This window comes from Ovis canadensis, chromosome 4, assembly GCF_042477335.2.
Source record: "Ovis canadensis isolate MfBH-ARS-UI-01 breed Bighorn chromosome 4, ARS-UI_OviCan_v2, whole genome shotgun sequence".
NCBI classification, from domain to species: Eukaryota; Metazoa; Chordata; class Mammalia; order Artiodactyla; family Bovidae; genus Ovis; species Ovis canadensis.
This window is the reverse complement of record NC_091248.1, coordinates 128,923,167-128,939,584: the sequence shown is the minus strand read 5'-3', so window position 1 is coordinate 128,939,584 and position 16,418 is coordinate 128,923,167. Positions and strand designations below refer to the sequence as shown.

At 46.9% G+C, this 16,418-nt stretch overlaps 1 protein-coding gene across 6 annotated transcripts in view; it reads right to left on the bottom strand.

Annotated features, from left to right (window-relative positions):
* Positions 1-14,635, bottom strand: part of NUB1 (negative regulator of ubiquitin like proteins 1) — a 36,513-nt gene extending 21,878 nt beyond the window's left edge. For 4 of the 6 annotated variants that reach the window (XR_011256519.1, XR_011256520.1, XM_069587167.1 and 1 more), the window contains exons 1-5: positions 14,419-14,635; positions 10,689-10,806; positions 3,506-3,673; positions 1,759-1,817; positions 731-801 (exon numbers count right to left, since the gene is read on the bottom strand). Coding sequence is in view for 4 of the 6 variants with exons in the window: in XM_069587167.1 (XP_069443268.1) it covers positions 731-801; positions 1,759-1,817; positions 3,506-3,673; positions 10,689-10,806; positions 14,419-14,489 (487 nt within the window). In the remaining 2 variants the exon portion in view is untranslated. Of the gene's footprint in view, positions 1-730; positions 802-1,758; positions 1,818-3,505; positions 3,674-10,688; positions 10,807-14,301 lie in introns of all 6 variants that reach the window. The other 2 variants (XM_069587169.1, XM_069587170.1) reach the window with 1 other exon arrangement.
* Between the last annotated feature and the right edge of the window lie 1,783 nt (positions 14,636-16,418).

Here is a 16,418-nt window from a genome sequence, read left to right as displayed (position 1 = left end):
TCTGGCGCCCTGCTACCAAGTCATGACAACCAAAAATGTCTCTAAGCATGTGTGCTAAGTTGCTTCAGTCCTGTCCGACTCTGTGACCCCATGGACAGTAGCCCACCAGGTTCCTCTGTCCATGGAATTCTCCAGGAAGAGTACTGGAGTGGGCTGCCATTTCCTTCTCCATGGATCTTCCTGACTCAGGAATCAAACCTGCGTCTCTGACATCTCCTGCATTGGCACTGGCAGGCAGATTCTTTACCACTAGTGCCACCTGTCTCCAGATACTGCCAAATGTTCCCTGCATGGCAAAATCACCCTTGGTTAAAACCACCACTATTAGCTTTACCACGTGGCCTCTGCCTGCTCCTCCATCCTGAAGAAGCACTAGTCTCTCCTCATCGTCCACACTCAAGATACGCCAGACCGCTCGAATCCCTCAAGTTCACACGACAGAGCTCTGCCTGAGGCTCTCTGCAGCAGTGCTCCCCGCCACAGCTCCTGCCGTGCTCACTCAGATGGAGCGGGAGTGCCCTCTCCCCTGCAGCACACCCAGACTTCCATCCTGCAGCATCCCATCAGACCTCCACTGAGCATCAAACTCTAAAATAACTCCTTTACATTATATATACAATAAAGCCACCCCAAATTTTTGAATAGAGGAAGAGTGAGGGGGAAAAAGATAAAGTCAACATTTCTCTAGTAACTTGATTTCAAAAATTCTGCATACTGTGCTGTAACATACCTAGTTGAAGTTGTTTCTTATTTATGACAATTTTGATGTAATTTTCTTGAAATCCAAAGGTTTCTGCTATTCTGTAAAATAAACCAGAGAATCATAGCTGACCCAATTTGTTGCGTATTACCCACTGAACAGACTCTTACCGTGGCAGCTATTTCAGATAGTCTTCTCAGAAACGCCCAGTGTTCCAAACTGCTGATGCACAAGCATTGCTTCAGACAGAGCGAGCTTACTAGATGGCTATTTGAAATTGCGTCAGAGACCATGTCCTTTTGTAAACCATCTGTTTTACTGCTTGGTTCCTCGTGAAGCACAGACCACTGGTGCTATGTATCCGTTTGAACAGGAGGGCCCTAGCTGCAGGAGAGGAGAATACCCATCCCCGACACCTCCTATGGTCTCCCTGCAGGAGCCCCTAACGGGGCAGTTGTTCATATACCGCTCACTGTGTGCCGAGTGGACGAGGCTTCCTGAACCCAGCCCTAACGGCCCTGATGCAGGCCAAAGAAGAAAATGAGGAAAATCAGCTGGGGAAGCACAGACTACCTAGCCCTGGAGGCAATCAAAACACTTACCACTGAGAAATGTTCAAGGAGATCAAACAACTGACCAGGTCTCAAAAGTCAGGTTCTCACTAGAATGTAATGGGCCAGTATTTTTTCCTTTTTACAGATGGGCCAACAGCCTGAGACTGGTCAAACCACTGAACATCACAGCAAGCCATTGATGCATTAAAGCATAAAATTCAAAACTAATGATTTGGCCAGTATCAGGCTGCCTCCTATTTTTTATCACTTACTGATTCAAACATGGACCAAGTACACGCATCCAGGGTTCCCACCTGCTCTCAAGTCACACTGGGAAGTAAAGGAGACTGGTACAAGTCCTGGCTTTGCCCTTAAATGCCATTGTGAGCCTGAACAAGCCCTTTAGCCTCAAAGCCTCAGTTTCCCCTCCACTGGGAGACGAGACCAAACGAGTGGGTGTAAGGGAGCTGAGCGCCCCTGGGCCACAGGCACACAGATACTTACTTAGACCTCAGTTCTCTGCCAGTGATGTGCAGGCGGGTCTCCAACAAGCTTTTCCTATCCTGTATAAAAATAAGACAAAATGCACTTGAACTTGACACTTTTGGGAACTATTACTCTGCCTATAAAACCAGACAAGTTGATATCAGACGATGTAAAAACACGCAGGTCTCTCTGGTTAAGGACTAAAAGGACATGTGCCAGGCAGGAAGCTACTGAACAAAACCCGCCTGTGACCCAGAAGTCCTTGCAGGGGCAGCAGTGTTTCTCACAAGCCGGGCTTCCGCCTCTGGGGGGAGGTCTGCTGGGGGCAGGGCAGGTCCTGTTCTGCTCCACGAGGACCCACCCACAACCTCGGCGCCAGGACCACCTTGGTAGGCACCCTCCGCAGCCACAGAGAAGGGAGCGGCAGGACAGCTTTTGGCACCTCCCCTTCCCCGATGACGGGGCTTCAGAAGGAAATATGGACTCACTAGGGCCACCAAGGATGAGACCGTGCAGATCATCTGCTCGGATTCCACACTCACCAATCAGCTTTCTGATCAGCGGTCTGCTTTCCCAGGTACTTGGTACTAGTAGCTGCGGCTAAGTCACTCCAGTCGTGTCCGACTGTGACCCCATAGAGAGGAGTCTGTATATACATACTGCCTTTTAAACTCATGAACTGGTATTCTGAGGCAGATACATATATAACGTCCTTTTTCTCATCAAGTTCTTTATTCTTCCTAGAAATTTTTAACAGCTTTATAGGGATGTAACTTGCATATCTTAAAGTTCCCTGTTTAAAGTATAAGAGTCGAGATTTCTGGTACGTTTACAGAGTTGTACAACTGTTACCATAATAAAATTTCAGAGCATTTTTGCCACCTCCTCACCAAACATGCCCTATCCTCCTAATCCCTCCCGCTTCCCACCCCAGACAGCTATGACTATATGTTCTTTCTCTATGGATCTGCTATTCTAGATGTGTCATAGAAGTGGAACTACACAGTATGTGGTCTTTTGTGTCTGGCTTCTTTCACGGCGCTTTGGAGTGGCGCTTCGCTCCTTTCATGGCTGGATAACTCACTTTACGGGTGCACCCCGTTTGTCCACCAGCAGGCATTAGGGTGTTTCCACCTTTAGTCCACTGTGAACACAGCTGCGAGTGCTCTGGTACAGTTTTTGTACAGTTTTCACTTCTCTTGAAGTAAAACAGCTGGGTCACAGGGTAATTCTGATACACACTTATTTTCATTTCTTCTAAGAATAACGAACCCTGATCAGTCCTACGGGGCAGCCCCCTCTGGGCGCCCTGCCTCTGTGACACTTCTGGACTTCAACTCCTGAGGACGTGCCCGGGACACTCCTGAGTGCCTGCCTGGGCACTCAGCTGACTGTGCTCTGGCTCCACCAGCAAAGAGAAAGAAAGATGAAATCCTGCGTGATGTGTCCTACTGCCTACAGTTTCAGAAAACCTGAAGTAATCTTTTATTCCCCATTTTTGCTAAACGTTTGTTTAAAGTCTAGAAAAGGCAAGAAAGTGATGCACAGCTCTGTAATGCCTGGAGCCCACACTACCTTTTAGATGTTCCGGTTTTAAGAATCCATAAAATTAACTTTTAGGTTTATTAATGTTCAATATGTAAAATAACTTAAAAGAATTTTATCTTTGGACTGCAACTTCAAAAAGAAAGAACACTATTTCTTCAATCGCGTCGCCAAGGTAACTGAGCATGCATAACTATGTAAGTCTGGGGAACCTACTCACCTTTTTTACCCGTGGAGGTAGAAAGACTTCAATTGTGGCAATTCCTGTTGTTTTATAGTGCTCATTTCCTGTGCCACGCTCGACTGCTTTGCAACGTATTTCTTCCATTACCTTTTCTACTTCATTTTCACAACATTCTAGCTTGTCAGAGTACTTCTTAGCAAGGTCCTATGAAGAAAAATTGAAAAAAAAAACCCGAAAACCAAAAAACACACAGATCAATATAGTACTAACTCAAAAAAGTAAAATACACATCAGTGCACACAAGAATATAAGGCAAAAGAACTGACGAGCAGCGTTCACCCCATTACAGTGAAATCTAGACAGTGGCTTGACATCTTGAGAAGCACAGAGCTTAGAGGATCCAGGAAAAAATAAAAACGAAGGGTAGGAAAATGGACTCCCTAGATAAAGTGAGACTAGTTGGGATTATGCTGGGGGAAAAGAAAGGTAGGCTGCAACTTACGTGACCGTGACTGCAGTATACATCAATACGAAACTACCTTAAGGAATACTGAACTATTCACCACTGCAGAGTGTGGGCAAGAAACAAGAAAACAGAAAAGCTTCTAACTTTTCTAATTTGTGAGAACAACTCAGGTTAGATGATGGTCTAAGTATGTATTTCTAATAAGAGAGATGTTCTTGATATATAAAAGTTACAAAGCAGATCAGAATATCTTTTTAAAAAATTAATATAAACCTATTTATAATACACACTTTAAATAAACAATCACATAGGAAATGACTGAAGAAAACACCAATATTGGTGATATGTATAATGTATTTTTGAAAACACACTCTATCATTTTTGTAGTTAATTATATATATACAGCTTTTTTCAACAAACCAAGAATATACATTGTTTTTAATTCCTGGAAAACACAGAAGCCTTTTCAATAAAAATACTTCAAAAAAACTTTCTATAATTCTCTAGAAAACATGAATATAATTACCTTGTGAAGGTTTTTTTTACCCCTTTTGACACCAATCAATTCTGACACCAACTGGATATCCTACAATTCAATTCAACTCTGTCACGAAGGACGGAGTTAGTGAATCAGAGGCAGACGCCAGAGGCTAAGGGCTCAATCAAACAGGTCTGCCCTCGTTTCAGGCAGCAGGTAAGCAGGTCCCCAAGTTACCCACACTTCTGTCTAACTGGGCTACACAGCTGACAGTTCCTACAAGCCCTGCCCCTTCAGGCTTGGCAATTTGCTAGAACAAACACCACAGAACTCGGAAAAATGCTCCCCTTATTTTTAAAATTTATTATAAAGAGAACGAATGAACACCCAGATGGAGATGCAGGCATGGCAGAGCCTGGAAGGGTCCAGAGTACAGGACCAGAGGACTTTGCTCCCTGTGGGTGTGCTCCTCTCTGGCCAACAGACGTGTCTGCCCATCTGGAAGCTCCCGCAATCTGTCATTTCAGGGTTTTTACGGAGGCTCCATTATATGGACATGATTGACTGAATCACTGACCACTGCTGACCAGTGTGATCTCCTCTGCCCTCTGGCCTCCCAGAGGCTGGAGGAGGGTGGGACTGAAAGTTCCATGCTTCTAATCAAAGTTTGGTCTTGTAGGCAAGTAGCCCTGTTCTGAAAGTCCCCATCACCTTTGTGCTGTGCTTAGTCGCTCAGTCATGTCTGACTCTTTGTGACCCCATGGACTGTAGCCTGCCAGGCTCCTCTGTCCATAGGGATTCTCCAGGCAAGAACACTCGAGTGGTATCCTCCTCCAGGGGATCTTCTTCCCAACCCAGGGATGGAACCAAGGTCTCCTGCACTACAGGCAGATTTTATGCCAGCTGAGATACCAGGGAAGCCCATTAACATCAGTACTTACATCTAATAAACATCAGCCAGGTGTTGAACACATATTCTCTCAGACACTCAGAGCAACTGGATCATGGAGGTACCACGGCCCCCATTTCGTAAGTGATGAGAGTGGGACCAGAGATCTCCCGCAACTCGCTGAGGCCCACAGGCAGCAGCAGAGCTGCGCCTGCACATCTTGACCTCAGAGCCCAGGCTCCCTCCTCTGGTCGGAACCCAGCTAAGCAACCAGGGAGTTCCCTCTGGGCAGGAGAGCACAGGCCGGGTCACCAGGGTACCTATACTTGCCTGACTCAACAGGGGTAATTTTCCCGTGGGTCAGAGGGCCTTCTCGAGGATGCTAATTATAGCCCTAATAAAACAGGTTTCGCTTTCAATTATGAGCTGTCTTCAGTGCACTGGCTCCCACATGTCAGCATTCCCTTACCCCTCAGCCTTTAAGTGGTCAGGGTCTGTTAAAGATATTTATACGAGAAGAAAGGCAAATTTAAAGGAATCCTTCAGTGAATCCTTTTGTAAATTAGAAAATAAAAAAACTGAACAGGAGCAATCAACATTCAACATCTCCAACCCCTCTAAATCTCTACTCTCTGCCAGTCGGCTTTCACACAGACATTCTGAAGTTCTTGTCAAAACTGCTCAGTGTCTCCACCTCACCAAGCCCCTTCCTCAATTACCTGAAATTGACCTAGCAGCAGCTGTGGACACAGTGGACTCTCCAGCCTCCTCACTTGGTTTCTACACCCTCTCCTCCTTCCTTTCACCTCGACTGCTCCTTCGCCGCCCCTTCTCCCTGGCTCCTGTCATCTCTCCAAACTCTATAAACACCGAAGTGACCCAGGACTCAGCCTTCAGACACCTTTCCTTCCTCTACTTGTTTGGTTAGTAATGTCAGCCAGGCTCACTGCTTCAAGCCACACCTATACACCACCAACTCTCTCCAAAATATCTCTGGCCGAGCTCTCGACCTTGAACTCTCAGACTTGTTTGGCCCAAAACTAAGCACTTGGTCTGGCGCTGGAAGTAAAGTCCGATGCTGTAAAGAGCAATATTGCATAGGAACCTGGAATGTTAGGTCCACGAATCAAGGTAAATTGGAAGTGGTCAAACAGGAGATGACAAGAGTGAACGTCGACATTTTAGGAATCAGTGAACTAAGATGGATGGGAATGGGTGAATTTAACTCAGATGACCATTATATCTACTACTACGGGCAGGAATCCCTCAGAAGAAATGGAGTAGTCATCATGGTCAACAAGAGAGTCCGAAATGCAGTACTTGGATGCAGTCTCAAAAATGACAGAATGATCTCTGTTCATCTACTAGGCAAACCATTCAATATCACACTAATCCAAGTCTATGCCCCAACCAGTAATGCTGAAAAAGCTGAAGTTGAACAGTTCTATGAAGACCTACAAGACCTTTTAGAACTAACACCCAAAAAAGATGTCCTTTTCTTTATAGGGGACTGGAATGCAAAAACAGGAAGTCAAGAGATACCTGGGGTTAACAGGCAAATTTGGCCTTGGAGTACAGAATGAAGCAGGGCAAAGGCTAACAGTTTGGCCAAGAGAACATACTGGTCATAGCAAACACCCTCTTCCAACAACACAAGAGAAGACTCTCCACATGGACATCACCAGATGGTCAACACCAAGATCAGATTGATTATATTCTTTGAAGCCAAAGATGGAGAAGCTCTATAAAGTCAGCAAAAACAAGACCAGGAGCTGACTGTGGGTCAGATCATGAACTCCTTATTGCCAAATTCAGACTGAAATTGAAGAAAATAGGGAAAACCGCTAGACTACTCAGCTATGACCTAAATCAAATCCCTTACAGTTATACAGTGGAAGTGACAAACAGATTCAAGGGATTAGATCTGACAGACAGAGTGCCTGACAGTAGGCAGTGATCACGACCATCCCCAAGAAAGACAAATGCAAAAAAGCAAAATGGTTGTCTGAGGAGGCCTTACAAATAGCTGTGAAAAGAAGAGAAGCGAAAAGCAAAGGAGAAAAGGGACGATATACCCATTTGAATGCAGAGTTATAAAGAATAGCTAGGAGAGATAAGAAAGCCTTCCTCAGTGATCAATGCAAAGAAATAGTGGAAAACAATAGAATGGGATAGACATCTCATCAAAAAATATTACTTCCCTGGTGGCTCAGATGGTAAAGCGTCTGCCTACAACGTGGGAGACCCAGGTTTAACCCCTGGGTCAGGAAGATCCTCTGGAGAAGGAAATGGCAACCCACTCCAGTACTCTTGGACGGAGGAGTGTGGTAGGCTACAGTCCATGGGGCTGCAAAGAGTCGGATTCCACTGAGCGACTTCACTTTCACTTTCAAGAAACTTAAAGATACCAAGCGAACATTTCATGCAAAGATGGGCACAATAAAGGACAGAAATGGTATGGACCTAACAGAAGCAGAAGATATAAGAAGAGATGGCAAGAATACACAGAACTATACAAAAATTATCTTCATGACGTGGATAATCACGATGGTGTGATCACTCACCTAGAGCCAGACATCCTGGAATGTGAAGTCAAGTGGGCCTTAGGCAGCATCACTACGAAAAAAGCTAGTGGAGGTGACAGAATTTCAGTTGATTTATTTCAAATCCTAAAAGATTATGCTGTTAAAGTGCTGTACTCAATATGCCAGCAAATTTGGAAAACTCAGCAGTGGCCACAGGACTGGAAAAGGTCAGCTTTCATTCTAATTCCAAAGAAAGGCAATGCCAAAGAATGTTCAAACTATGGCACAATTGCACTCATCTCACATACTAGCAAAGTAATGCTCAAAATTCTCCAAGCTAGGCTTCAGCAGTATGTGAACCGAGAACTTACAGATGTTCTCTGGATTTAAAAAAGCCAGAGGAACCAGAGATCAAATTGCCAACATCTGTTGGATCATCCAAAAAGCAAAGAGTTCCAGAAAAACAACTGCTGCTGCTGCTGCTGCTGCGTCACTTCAGTCGTGTCCGACTGTGTGCGACCCTATAGACGGCAGGCCACCAGGCTCCCCCATCCCTGTGATTCTCCAGGCAAGAACACTGGAGTGGGTTGCCATTTCCTTCTCCAGTGCATGAAAGTGAAAAGTGAAAGTGAAGTCGCTTAGTCTTGTCCCACTCTAGCAACCCCATGGACTGCAGCCCACCAGGCTCCTCCGTCCATGGGATTTTCCAGGTAAGAGTACTGGAGTAGGGTGCCATTGCCTTCTCCAGAAAAACATCTACTTCTGTTTTATTGACTATGCCAAAGCCTTTGACTGTGTGGATCACAACAAGCTATGGAAAATTCTTAAAAGATGGGAATACCAGACCACCTTACCTGACTCCTGAGAAATCTGTATGCAGGTCAAGAAGCAACAGTTAGAACTGGACATGGAAAAACAGACTGGTTCCAAACTGGGAAAGGAGTACATCAAGGCTGTATATTGTCACACTGTTTATTTGACTTGTATGCAAAGTATATCATGCAAAGTGCCAGGCTAGATGAAGCACAAGCTGGAATCAAGACTGCTGGGAGAAATATCAATAACCTCAGACATGCAGATGACACCACCCTTATGGCAGAAATAGAAGAAAAACTAAAGAGCCTCTTGATGAAAGTGAAAGAGGAGAGTGAAAAAGTTGGCTTAAAACTCAACATTCATAAAACTAAGATCATGACATCTGGTCTCATCACTTCATGGCAAATAGATGGGAAAACAATGGAAACAGTGACAGACTTCATTGTTTTGGGCTCCAAAATCATTGTAGGTGGTGACTGCAGCTATGAAATTAAAAGATGCTTACTCCTTGGAAGAAAACTTATGACCAACCTAGACAGCATATTAAAAAGCAAAGACATTCCTTTGCCAACAAAGGTCCCGTCTAGTCAAAGCTATGGTTTTTTCAATAGTTGTGTATGGATGTGAGAGCTGGAAAGAAAGCTGAGTGCTGAAGAATTGATGCTTTTGAACTGTGGTGTTGGAGAAGATTCTTGAGAGTCCCTTGGACTGCAAGGAGATCCAATCAGTCAATCCTAAAGGAAACCAGTCCTGAGTATTCATTGGAAGGACTGATGCTGAAGCTGAAACTCCAATACTCTGGCCACCTTATTCGAACAGCTGACTCATTGGAAAAGACCCTGATGCTGGGAAAGATTGAAGGTGGGAGAAGGGGACAACAGAGGATGAGATGGTTGGATGGAATCACTGACTCGATGGACATGAGTTTGAGCAAGCCTGCAAAATCTGCTGGCTCTACTTGGAAATATATCCAGAATCCAGTCACTTCTCGCTACGTCCACAGTGATTCTCCCGGTACCAAACCACTGCTGTTTCTAAATTAGCATACTGCAGCAGCAGCTGATGGTTTCCCTTATTCTCTTGTCCCTTTTATCAGCCTCACCACTCGGGAATTCCAAGGGTGTTAGGAGCTCTGTGCCAGGAGCTGGGGACAGAAGTCACAGCCCCACCTAGTTCCCAAGCCAAGAGATTGTAACAAGCAAATTCAGAAGAAAAGGTCTGCAAAGAGAAGGTCTGCAAAAATTGAAAAGAAAAAAAAAAAGGGAGTCCTGTCAGGAAAAGGAGAGAGAACTCCAAGACCCTGACACAGCGGTCACCTCCCAAGTGCATCACTGTGTCACAGAACAGGACAATGCGATGCCCTCCTGACAACCCTTACTCCCTCACAGAGGTTACACTGTTTACCAAAATACACTCAGACTGAGAAAACAAGAGGAGTACGTTCTAGGACATTCCAACATAGTGAGATTTCGCTCAGAAATTATTATAATGTTCCTCAGCTTAGAAAGGCAAGCCAACCTCAGTTTCTAGAAATTTCACTTAGGAAAAGTGAGGCCATTTTTGATGAGACCATAAAAAACTGAGGTACAATTATTAGGAAAATGTATTTTGGAAAAATGAACAGATAGCCAATAGCGTAAACAAAGCTAGGGAGGGGAACAGTGTTCTGCAGCTGAGCACACTAACCAGGAGGGCAGAGAACAGCCCGAACACCAGCCCGGAACACGCTGCACCCGAACCTTCTGCCTCTGGCGCTGCCCTACCAGCACGAACACCCACTTAATCATCTTAGGTAACACTGTGAAGCACTAGAAACGGCACACGCCAAAACCATCAGATAAACATTCTCATATAAATAAAATCTTCTTAAACAAAAATAAGCTTGCCAACTGCTAGTAAAACATGGGAGCCTGTTTATCACCATTGTTTCTGGTTATGCCGAAAGCCTACCTGTTTGTGCCTGGCAATTTCTGGTGACTTCAGAATCTTACTTACCAAGGAGACTTACAACACTGCTAATTAACAACATCTTAAAAGAGAAATACCTTCAATGCCAAGCCAACTTCTTTATTTTCATCTGTATATGGAGGCTTCCAAAGTTGGATTTTGTCTTCCCTTAAAAATTGGGTCAATTTTGATTGGAGATATTTCTTTTGTGCCATCCTTGAAAGCAAAACAGTACATCAATGATACTCTGCACTACATTTCAAAATGTCTATAAGTTACTCAATACACTGTTGGGTAAGCAAGAGGTCTCCTCCATTCCTCCCTGTCCAGTTTAAAGTACTTTAGACTAGGTTTTAACCAGCTGCAGACTTCTCTAATGGCACCCCACTCCAGTACTCTTGCCTGGAAAATCCCATGGACGGAGGAGCCTGGTAGGCTGCGGTCTATGGGGTCGTACAGAGTCAAACACGACTGAAGCAACTTGGCAGCAGCAGCAGCAAAATTCTCTAAAAGATAAGTATATTACACACAGAAGGAAATATGTATCATATATCCATTATATATGTTACATAAGAATACATGTTTCAAAGTTGCTAATATGTAGTAAGTAAGTAATTTTTCTATTTATTGGGTGTGTTGTGTGTTTTGGATAGCTAAGAGTTAAGTGTGTTAGTCGCTCAGTCGTGCCTGACTCTTTGCGACCCCATGGACTCCAGCCCACCAGGCTCCTCTGTCCATGAGATTTTCCAGGCAATGGTACTGGAGTGGGTTGCCATTTCCTTCTCCAGGGGATCTCCCCAGCCCAGGGATCGAACACAGGTCTCCTGCACCGCATGCAGATTCTTTACCGAGTGAGCTACAAGGGAAGCCCTTTAGATAGCTAAGTCATCTCCAAATCCTTTGTGACCCCATGGACTGTAGCCCACCAGGCTCCTCTATCCATGGGATTTCCCAGGCAAGAACACTGGAGTGGGCTGCCATTGCCTTCTCCAGGGGAATCTTCTTGACCCAGGGATTGAACCCACATCTCCTGCATTGGCAGGCGGATCCTTTACCACTGAGCCACCAGGGAAGCCTGTTCTATTTCTTAACTGCTATCACTCTCTAAGAGGAAAGATAAAATAAGAAAGATAGATCCTTAAAGCAGCAAACTTAAACAACTCAACACAGTGGCTCTGTGGTAAAGAATTTACCAATATACAGTGGCTCTGTATGTTGGCTATTTTAACACAAAAGAGCAATCACCCTAGCAGGTAAATATAAAGAAGTGCTAGCTTGAACCATGAACTATCAATAATATACATCTTCTATATCTGAAATTTTAAAATTGAAAATTTAGGGATTTTTCTGGTGGTCCAGAGTTATGACTCTGTGCTTCCAATGCAGGGGGGCTGGGTTCCATCCCTGGTCAGGGAACCAGAGCCCACATGCCACACAAAGTCTCTGGATGCCACAACTAAGGCCTGGGCCCACCAAAATAAACAAATATTTTAAAAATAAGAGAATTAAGTTAAAACTTTAGTGTTTACAGTGCTAGAGAAGTTTTGCATGATATTTTCTGATAGAAGCATAAAAGCAGATCTACTCGTCCTATTCAAATCAATACTGGCCGGGTCATCATCTTACACACGAAAAGCCACAGCCCAAGTCTGTAAAAGGACTCACTCAAGGATGAAAGATTAGGCAGCGCCATAACTAGTCCTGGGACTTGTGCCCACAACACTGGATCACTGCATTCTACTGTCTCTACAAAGTCCCTGCTGCTTCTCTGTCCTGCGCTCACACAGCAGTGGAGTCTTTCACGCCTCCTTCACTAGCACTAGCATCTCAAAGGTGGGTGAGGCTGCCAGAGAGTGAAACAGCTGATGGGGCAGTGCAGCCAAGTCAGATGAGCAGTGAGCAAAATCAAAGGTTATTAGCCCCTGAAGGATGGAGACATGTTCCAGAGAGTGAAAAAGTAGGTAAGACTTAACATAACCTAGATGAGCAACTTTTTCCTATTCAGGGCCTGTATTCCACACTCCTCAAATTCAATTCACCTGATTTCTAAATCAAGTTTGACAACTTTAGTGTATTCTGTAAGCAAGTACTTTAAAAAGAAAGTTCAAATCCACTTTATATCAATTTGGGGGCAAGAAAGAGGGTAATCAGGATAGGGGGGAGAAGGGAAAAAGGGGAAAACAGATCAAAGAGGGGGATGTATGCATCCAGGTAACCTAAGAAAGAACCCCAGTTTTTCAAGCACTAATAAACTGCTTCTCACACATAAAATTGGACTGTAGTCTGCCAGGCCCCTCTGTCCATGTAATTTTCCGGGCAGGAATTCTGGAATGGGTTGCCATTTCCTCCTCCAAGGGATGTTTCTGACCCAGGGATCAAACCCACATCTCCTGCGTCTCCTGCACCGGCAGGCAGATTCTTTACCACAGAGCCACAGGGGAAGCCCCGCTCACAAATGTTCAGAAATTCCCAATTAAGTATCACTTGTGAGGGGGTGGTAACCATTTCAAGGGCCATTCAGGGAAGCCAAGCCATTTTAGAAGGCTGAACGCACAGCCCTCTGTAATCCAACTACCAAGCGGAAGTCTCAAAGGATTTCCTAAACCTAGTGTGTGGCCCACACTCCTGCTGCTGCTGCTGCTAAGTCGCTTCAGTCGTGTCCGACTCTGTGTGACTCCACAGACCGCAGCCCACCAGGCTCCCCCGTCCCTAGGATTTTCCAGGCGAGAATACTGGAGTGGGTTGCCATTTCCTTCTCCAATGCAGGAAAGTGAAAAGTGAAAGTTATGTTGTTCAGTCGTGTCTGACTCCTAGTGACCCCATGGACTGCAGCCTACCAGGCTTCTCCATCCATGGGATTTTCCAGGCAAGAGTACTGGAGTGGGGTGCCATTGCCTTCTCCTCGTCCACACTCCGCCCACCAGCAAATACACAGCAAGGAGGGTCTCCAGTCCACCACTTAATGTTTGAAAAAAAGATTAAACCATTGTCTTAAAACTTACAAAACCACTCATGGGCAACAACAAAAAAAAAACGAGGATATGTATTTTAACTCAAATCAAAAGGGAAATGGTTTAATAAGTCAGTTTTCAATGTTAATTGGAAAACTGAAAGTTTCAGGCTTGCTACACAATGTTCCGTGTCACAGTCCCCGTCAAAAAGCAGAAATTCATTAATACCCATGCTGTAAACCGAAAGTGAAAGGGTATAAATCATTCCTGTAACATTTCGCTTTCATTTTTTAAATAAATCGATCTACGCTGCCTTTATCCAGAGGTTTTCAAACATATACAAACACACATATACTTACTCAAAATACAGTACTTTTCCCTCTTACACTATTACAAGAATCTTCTATTAAAAAATGAGAGTGTGGGAAGACGTTGAGAAACATACAGAATCTGATCGGATTCTGGAGAAAATAAACCGCGTTTTCTCATTAAACAGGAAAAGAAAATCTGTCTTTGATTGCAAATAAATCCCAAATGGCGTAACAATGTTACGATTCAAGCTTTTTGTATGGCCAGTGAGTAATTTTAACATATACATGTTTCTCTGCCTCCCTCCAAAAACATTTCAATCTCTCGTTTTAAATACCCACCACCCGCGTCAGCCCAGAGCAAACCCAGGGCCGGGCGAAGGGCCCGGTGCGTCCAGAAGCCCCGACCCGCCGCCCCCGGTCCCGGCCGAGTCTCCGCGCAGGGCGCCCACCTCCGCCGCTGCCCGGGCGGGGTCGGCGTCGGGGTCACGCCTGGGGGGAACTGGGGCGCCGGGCGGCGCGGCTGACACCCGGGTCAAGGACCGGACGCTCGGCCGCCATCTCCTCACCTGCACCACAGCTGCGCCAGCCGCGACCCGCCGAGTGCCCGGATGCGGCTGTGGCCGCCGTTTATTTTCATTCCGGGTGAGGCCGGCCCCGCCCCCGCCGCCGAGGCCGCCGCCGCCGCCGGGCCGCCCCGCCCCGTCCCCGCGCGGCCGAGAAGCAGGGGTATGGGCGGGGCTAAGAGGGGGCCGGGCGGGGTTGTGGGTAGGCTGTGGGCGGGGCTAAGGCGGGAGAGCTGGACACGGATGGGGCGCAGCTGGGGTGAGGGGCGGGGCGAGGGGGGGCGAGGCGGAAGGGCGGGGCAAGGGTGGGGCGGGCTGGGCAAGGGGCGGGGCTAGAGCCTGGGGCGATCGGATGTGGGCGGGGCAGAGAGGAGAGCAAGAAGGAGCCTGGGCGTTGACCGCCCGGGGGACTTTCCGGGGGTCGGGGGCGGGGCTGGCGGGAAGACTCAGCCCGCAACCCTGGGGACCGCCCCTGGGGACCAAGGCGGTGTTGGGCGGGGCCGCTGGCCCGGCCAAGTTTACCTGACTTCTGAGGAAATTGAGCTTGGCTTCATTCCTTCAGAATCCTCGAAAGAGGCCAGAGCACCTTGGAGCAAGCCCCTTCTCCCCCCACGGCGGGAAAGTCTGGACTTAGTGCAGCTGGGTCCGCCCCCGCCCCCCAACCCCCATCCCACCCCCGGACTGGGTCTAACATGATGACCCCTCTAAAAGTCCAGCTTTTCATCCCTCCGTGCATCACTCGGCCCAGGCCTCCGCTTTGGTGAACTTCCCGGCCCCTTGCCCTCGTACTTCTCTGCTGGTTTTGCTGGCCCTGCTGACCCTGTCTCCACATGCTATTGCTGACAGGACCTCTGGCAATCCGCCTGCTCCCGAAGCGCTTTGCCCACCCCTGTACTCGGTCATCTAAGCCCCTGGCCTGACGCCTGTGTCCTGTGTCTAGGGGAGGACATAAGACAGGCTTGTCTGGAACTAATGGAGCTCAAAGCCCGCTGGTTGAGCACAGGTCATAGCATAGCTTCCAGAGATGGTTAGATCCGCCTTCGGTAGGACCGAACCGAAGAATGGGAAGCCAAGATAGAGCCCATGGCAGAGCCCAGAAACTTCTCGCTCGGATGAGACTGTTGGTTCTTCCATTCCAAACCCAAGGCCCCAGCTCGCTTGGGCAGCACATTAACCAAATCCAAGGCCCATCCTGGGACCTTCTCTAGCACTGTCCTGGGCCCTGTACGTGGCAACTGGCTTCAGCCCTGGGGATCTAGGCAAGCTGCCCAGCCTCCACCTCACCTGGGAAGATAATATCAGTACCCCACCCTCCCGTTTGCCCCTGCACAAACATTCCCTGAAACAAAGTGTTGTGTCTAGAATTACTCCAGGAGCTGTAGACTGTCTGAAAGGGGCTTTGCAAACTCTCTGACACCCTCCACAAGGAGAGGGAAGCATGACCCCTCCTCCTGGTGCCCTTCTGCCCCTGGAGGAAGAAGCCTTGGGTGGGATGTGTGCCTAAGTCCATTTTAGGGGAGAGAAATGTGTGCAAGGAGATCAAACCAGTCCATCCTAGAGGAAATCAGTCCTGAATATTCATTGGAAGGACTGATGCTGAAGCTGAAGTTCCAATACTTTGGCCACCTGATGGGAAGAGCCAACTCATTGGAAAAGACCCTGATGCTGGCAGGAGGAGAAAAGGGCAACAGAGGATAAAATGGTTGGGTGGCATCACCCACTCCATGGACGTGAGTTTGAGCAAACTTCAGGAGTTGATGATGGACAGGGAAGCCTGGCATGCTGCAGTCCATGGGGTCACAAAGAGTCAGACACAACTGAGCGGCTGAACAACATGTTCCCAAAGAGGCCCTGTGTGCTGTTTTCCTGACCCCACGGGGAGGACTCTGCCCACACCACAGAGCAACTTCTGGTCCCCCTTTTTTCCTCCTGTGACCTGCAGATGTTGTCCGCTGGCCTAGCAGTGCTTCTTAGGAAGCTGGCTGATTTCTGTGTCTTTCTGA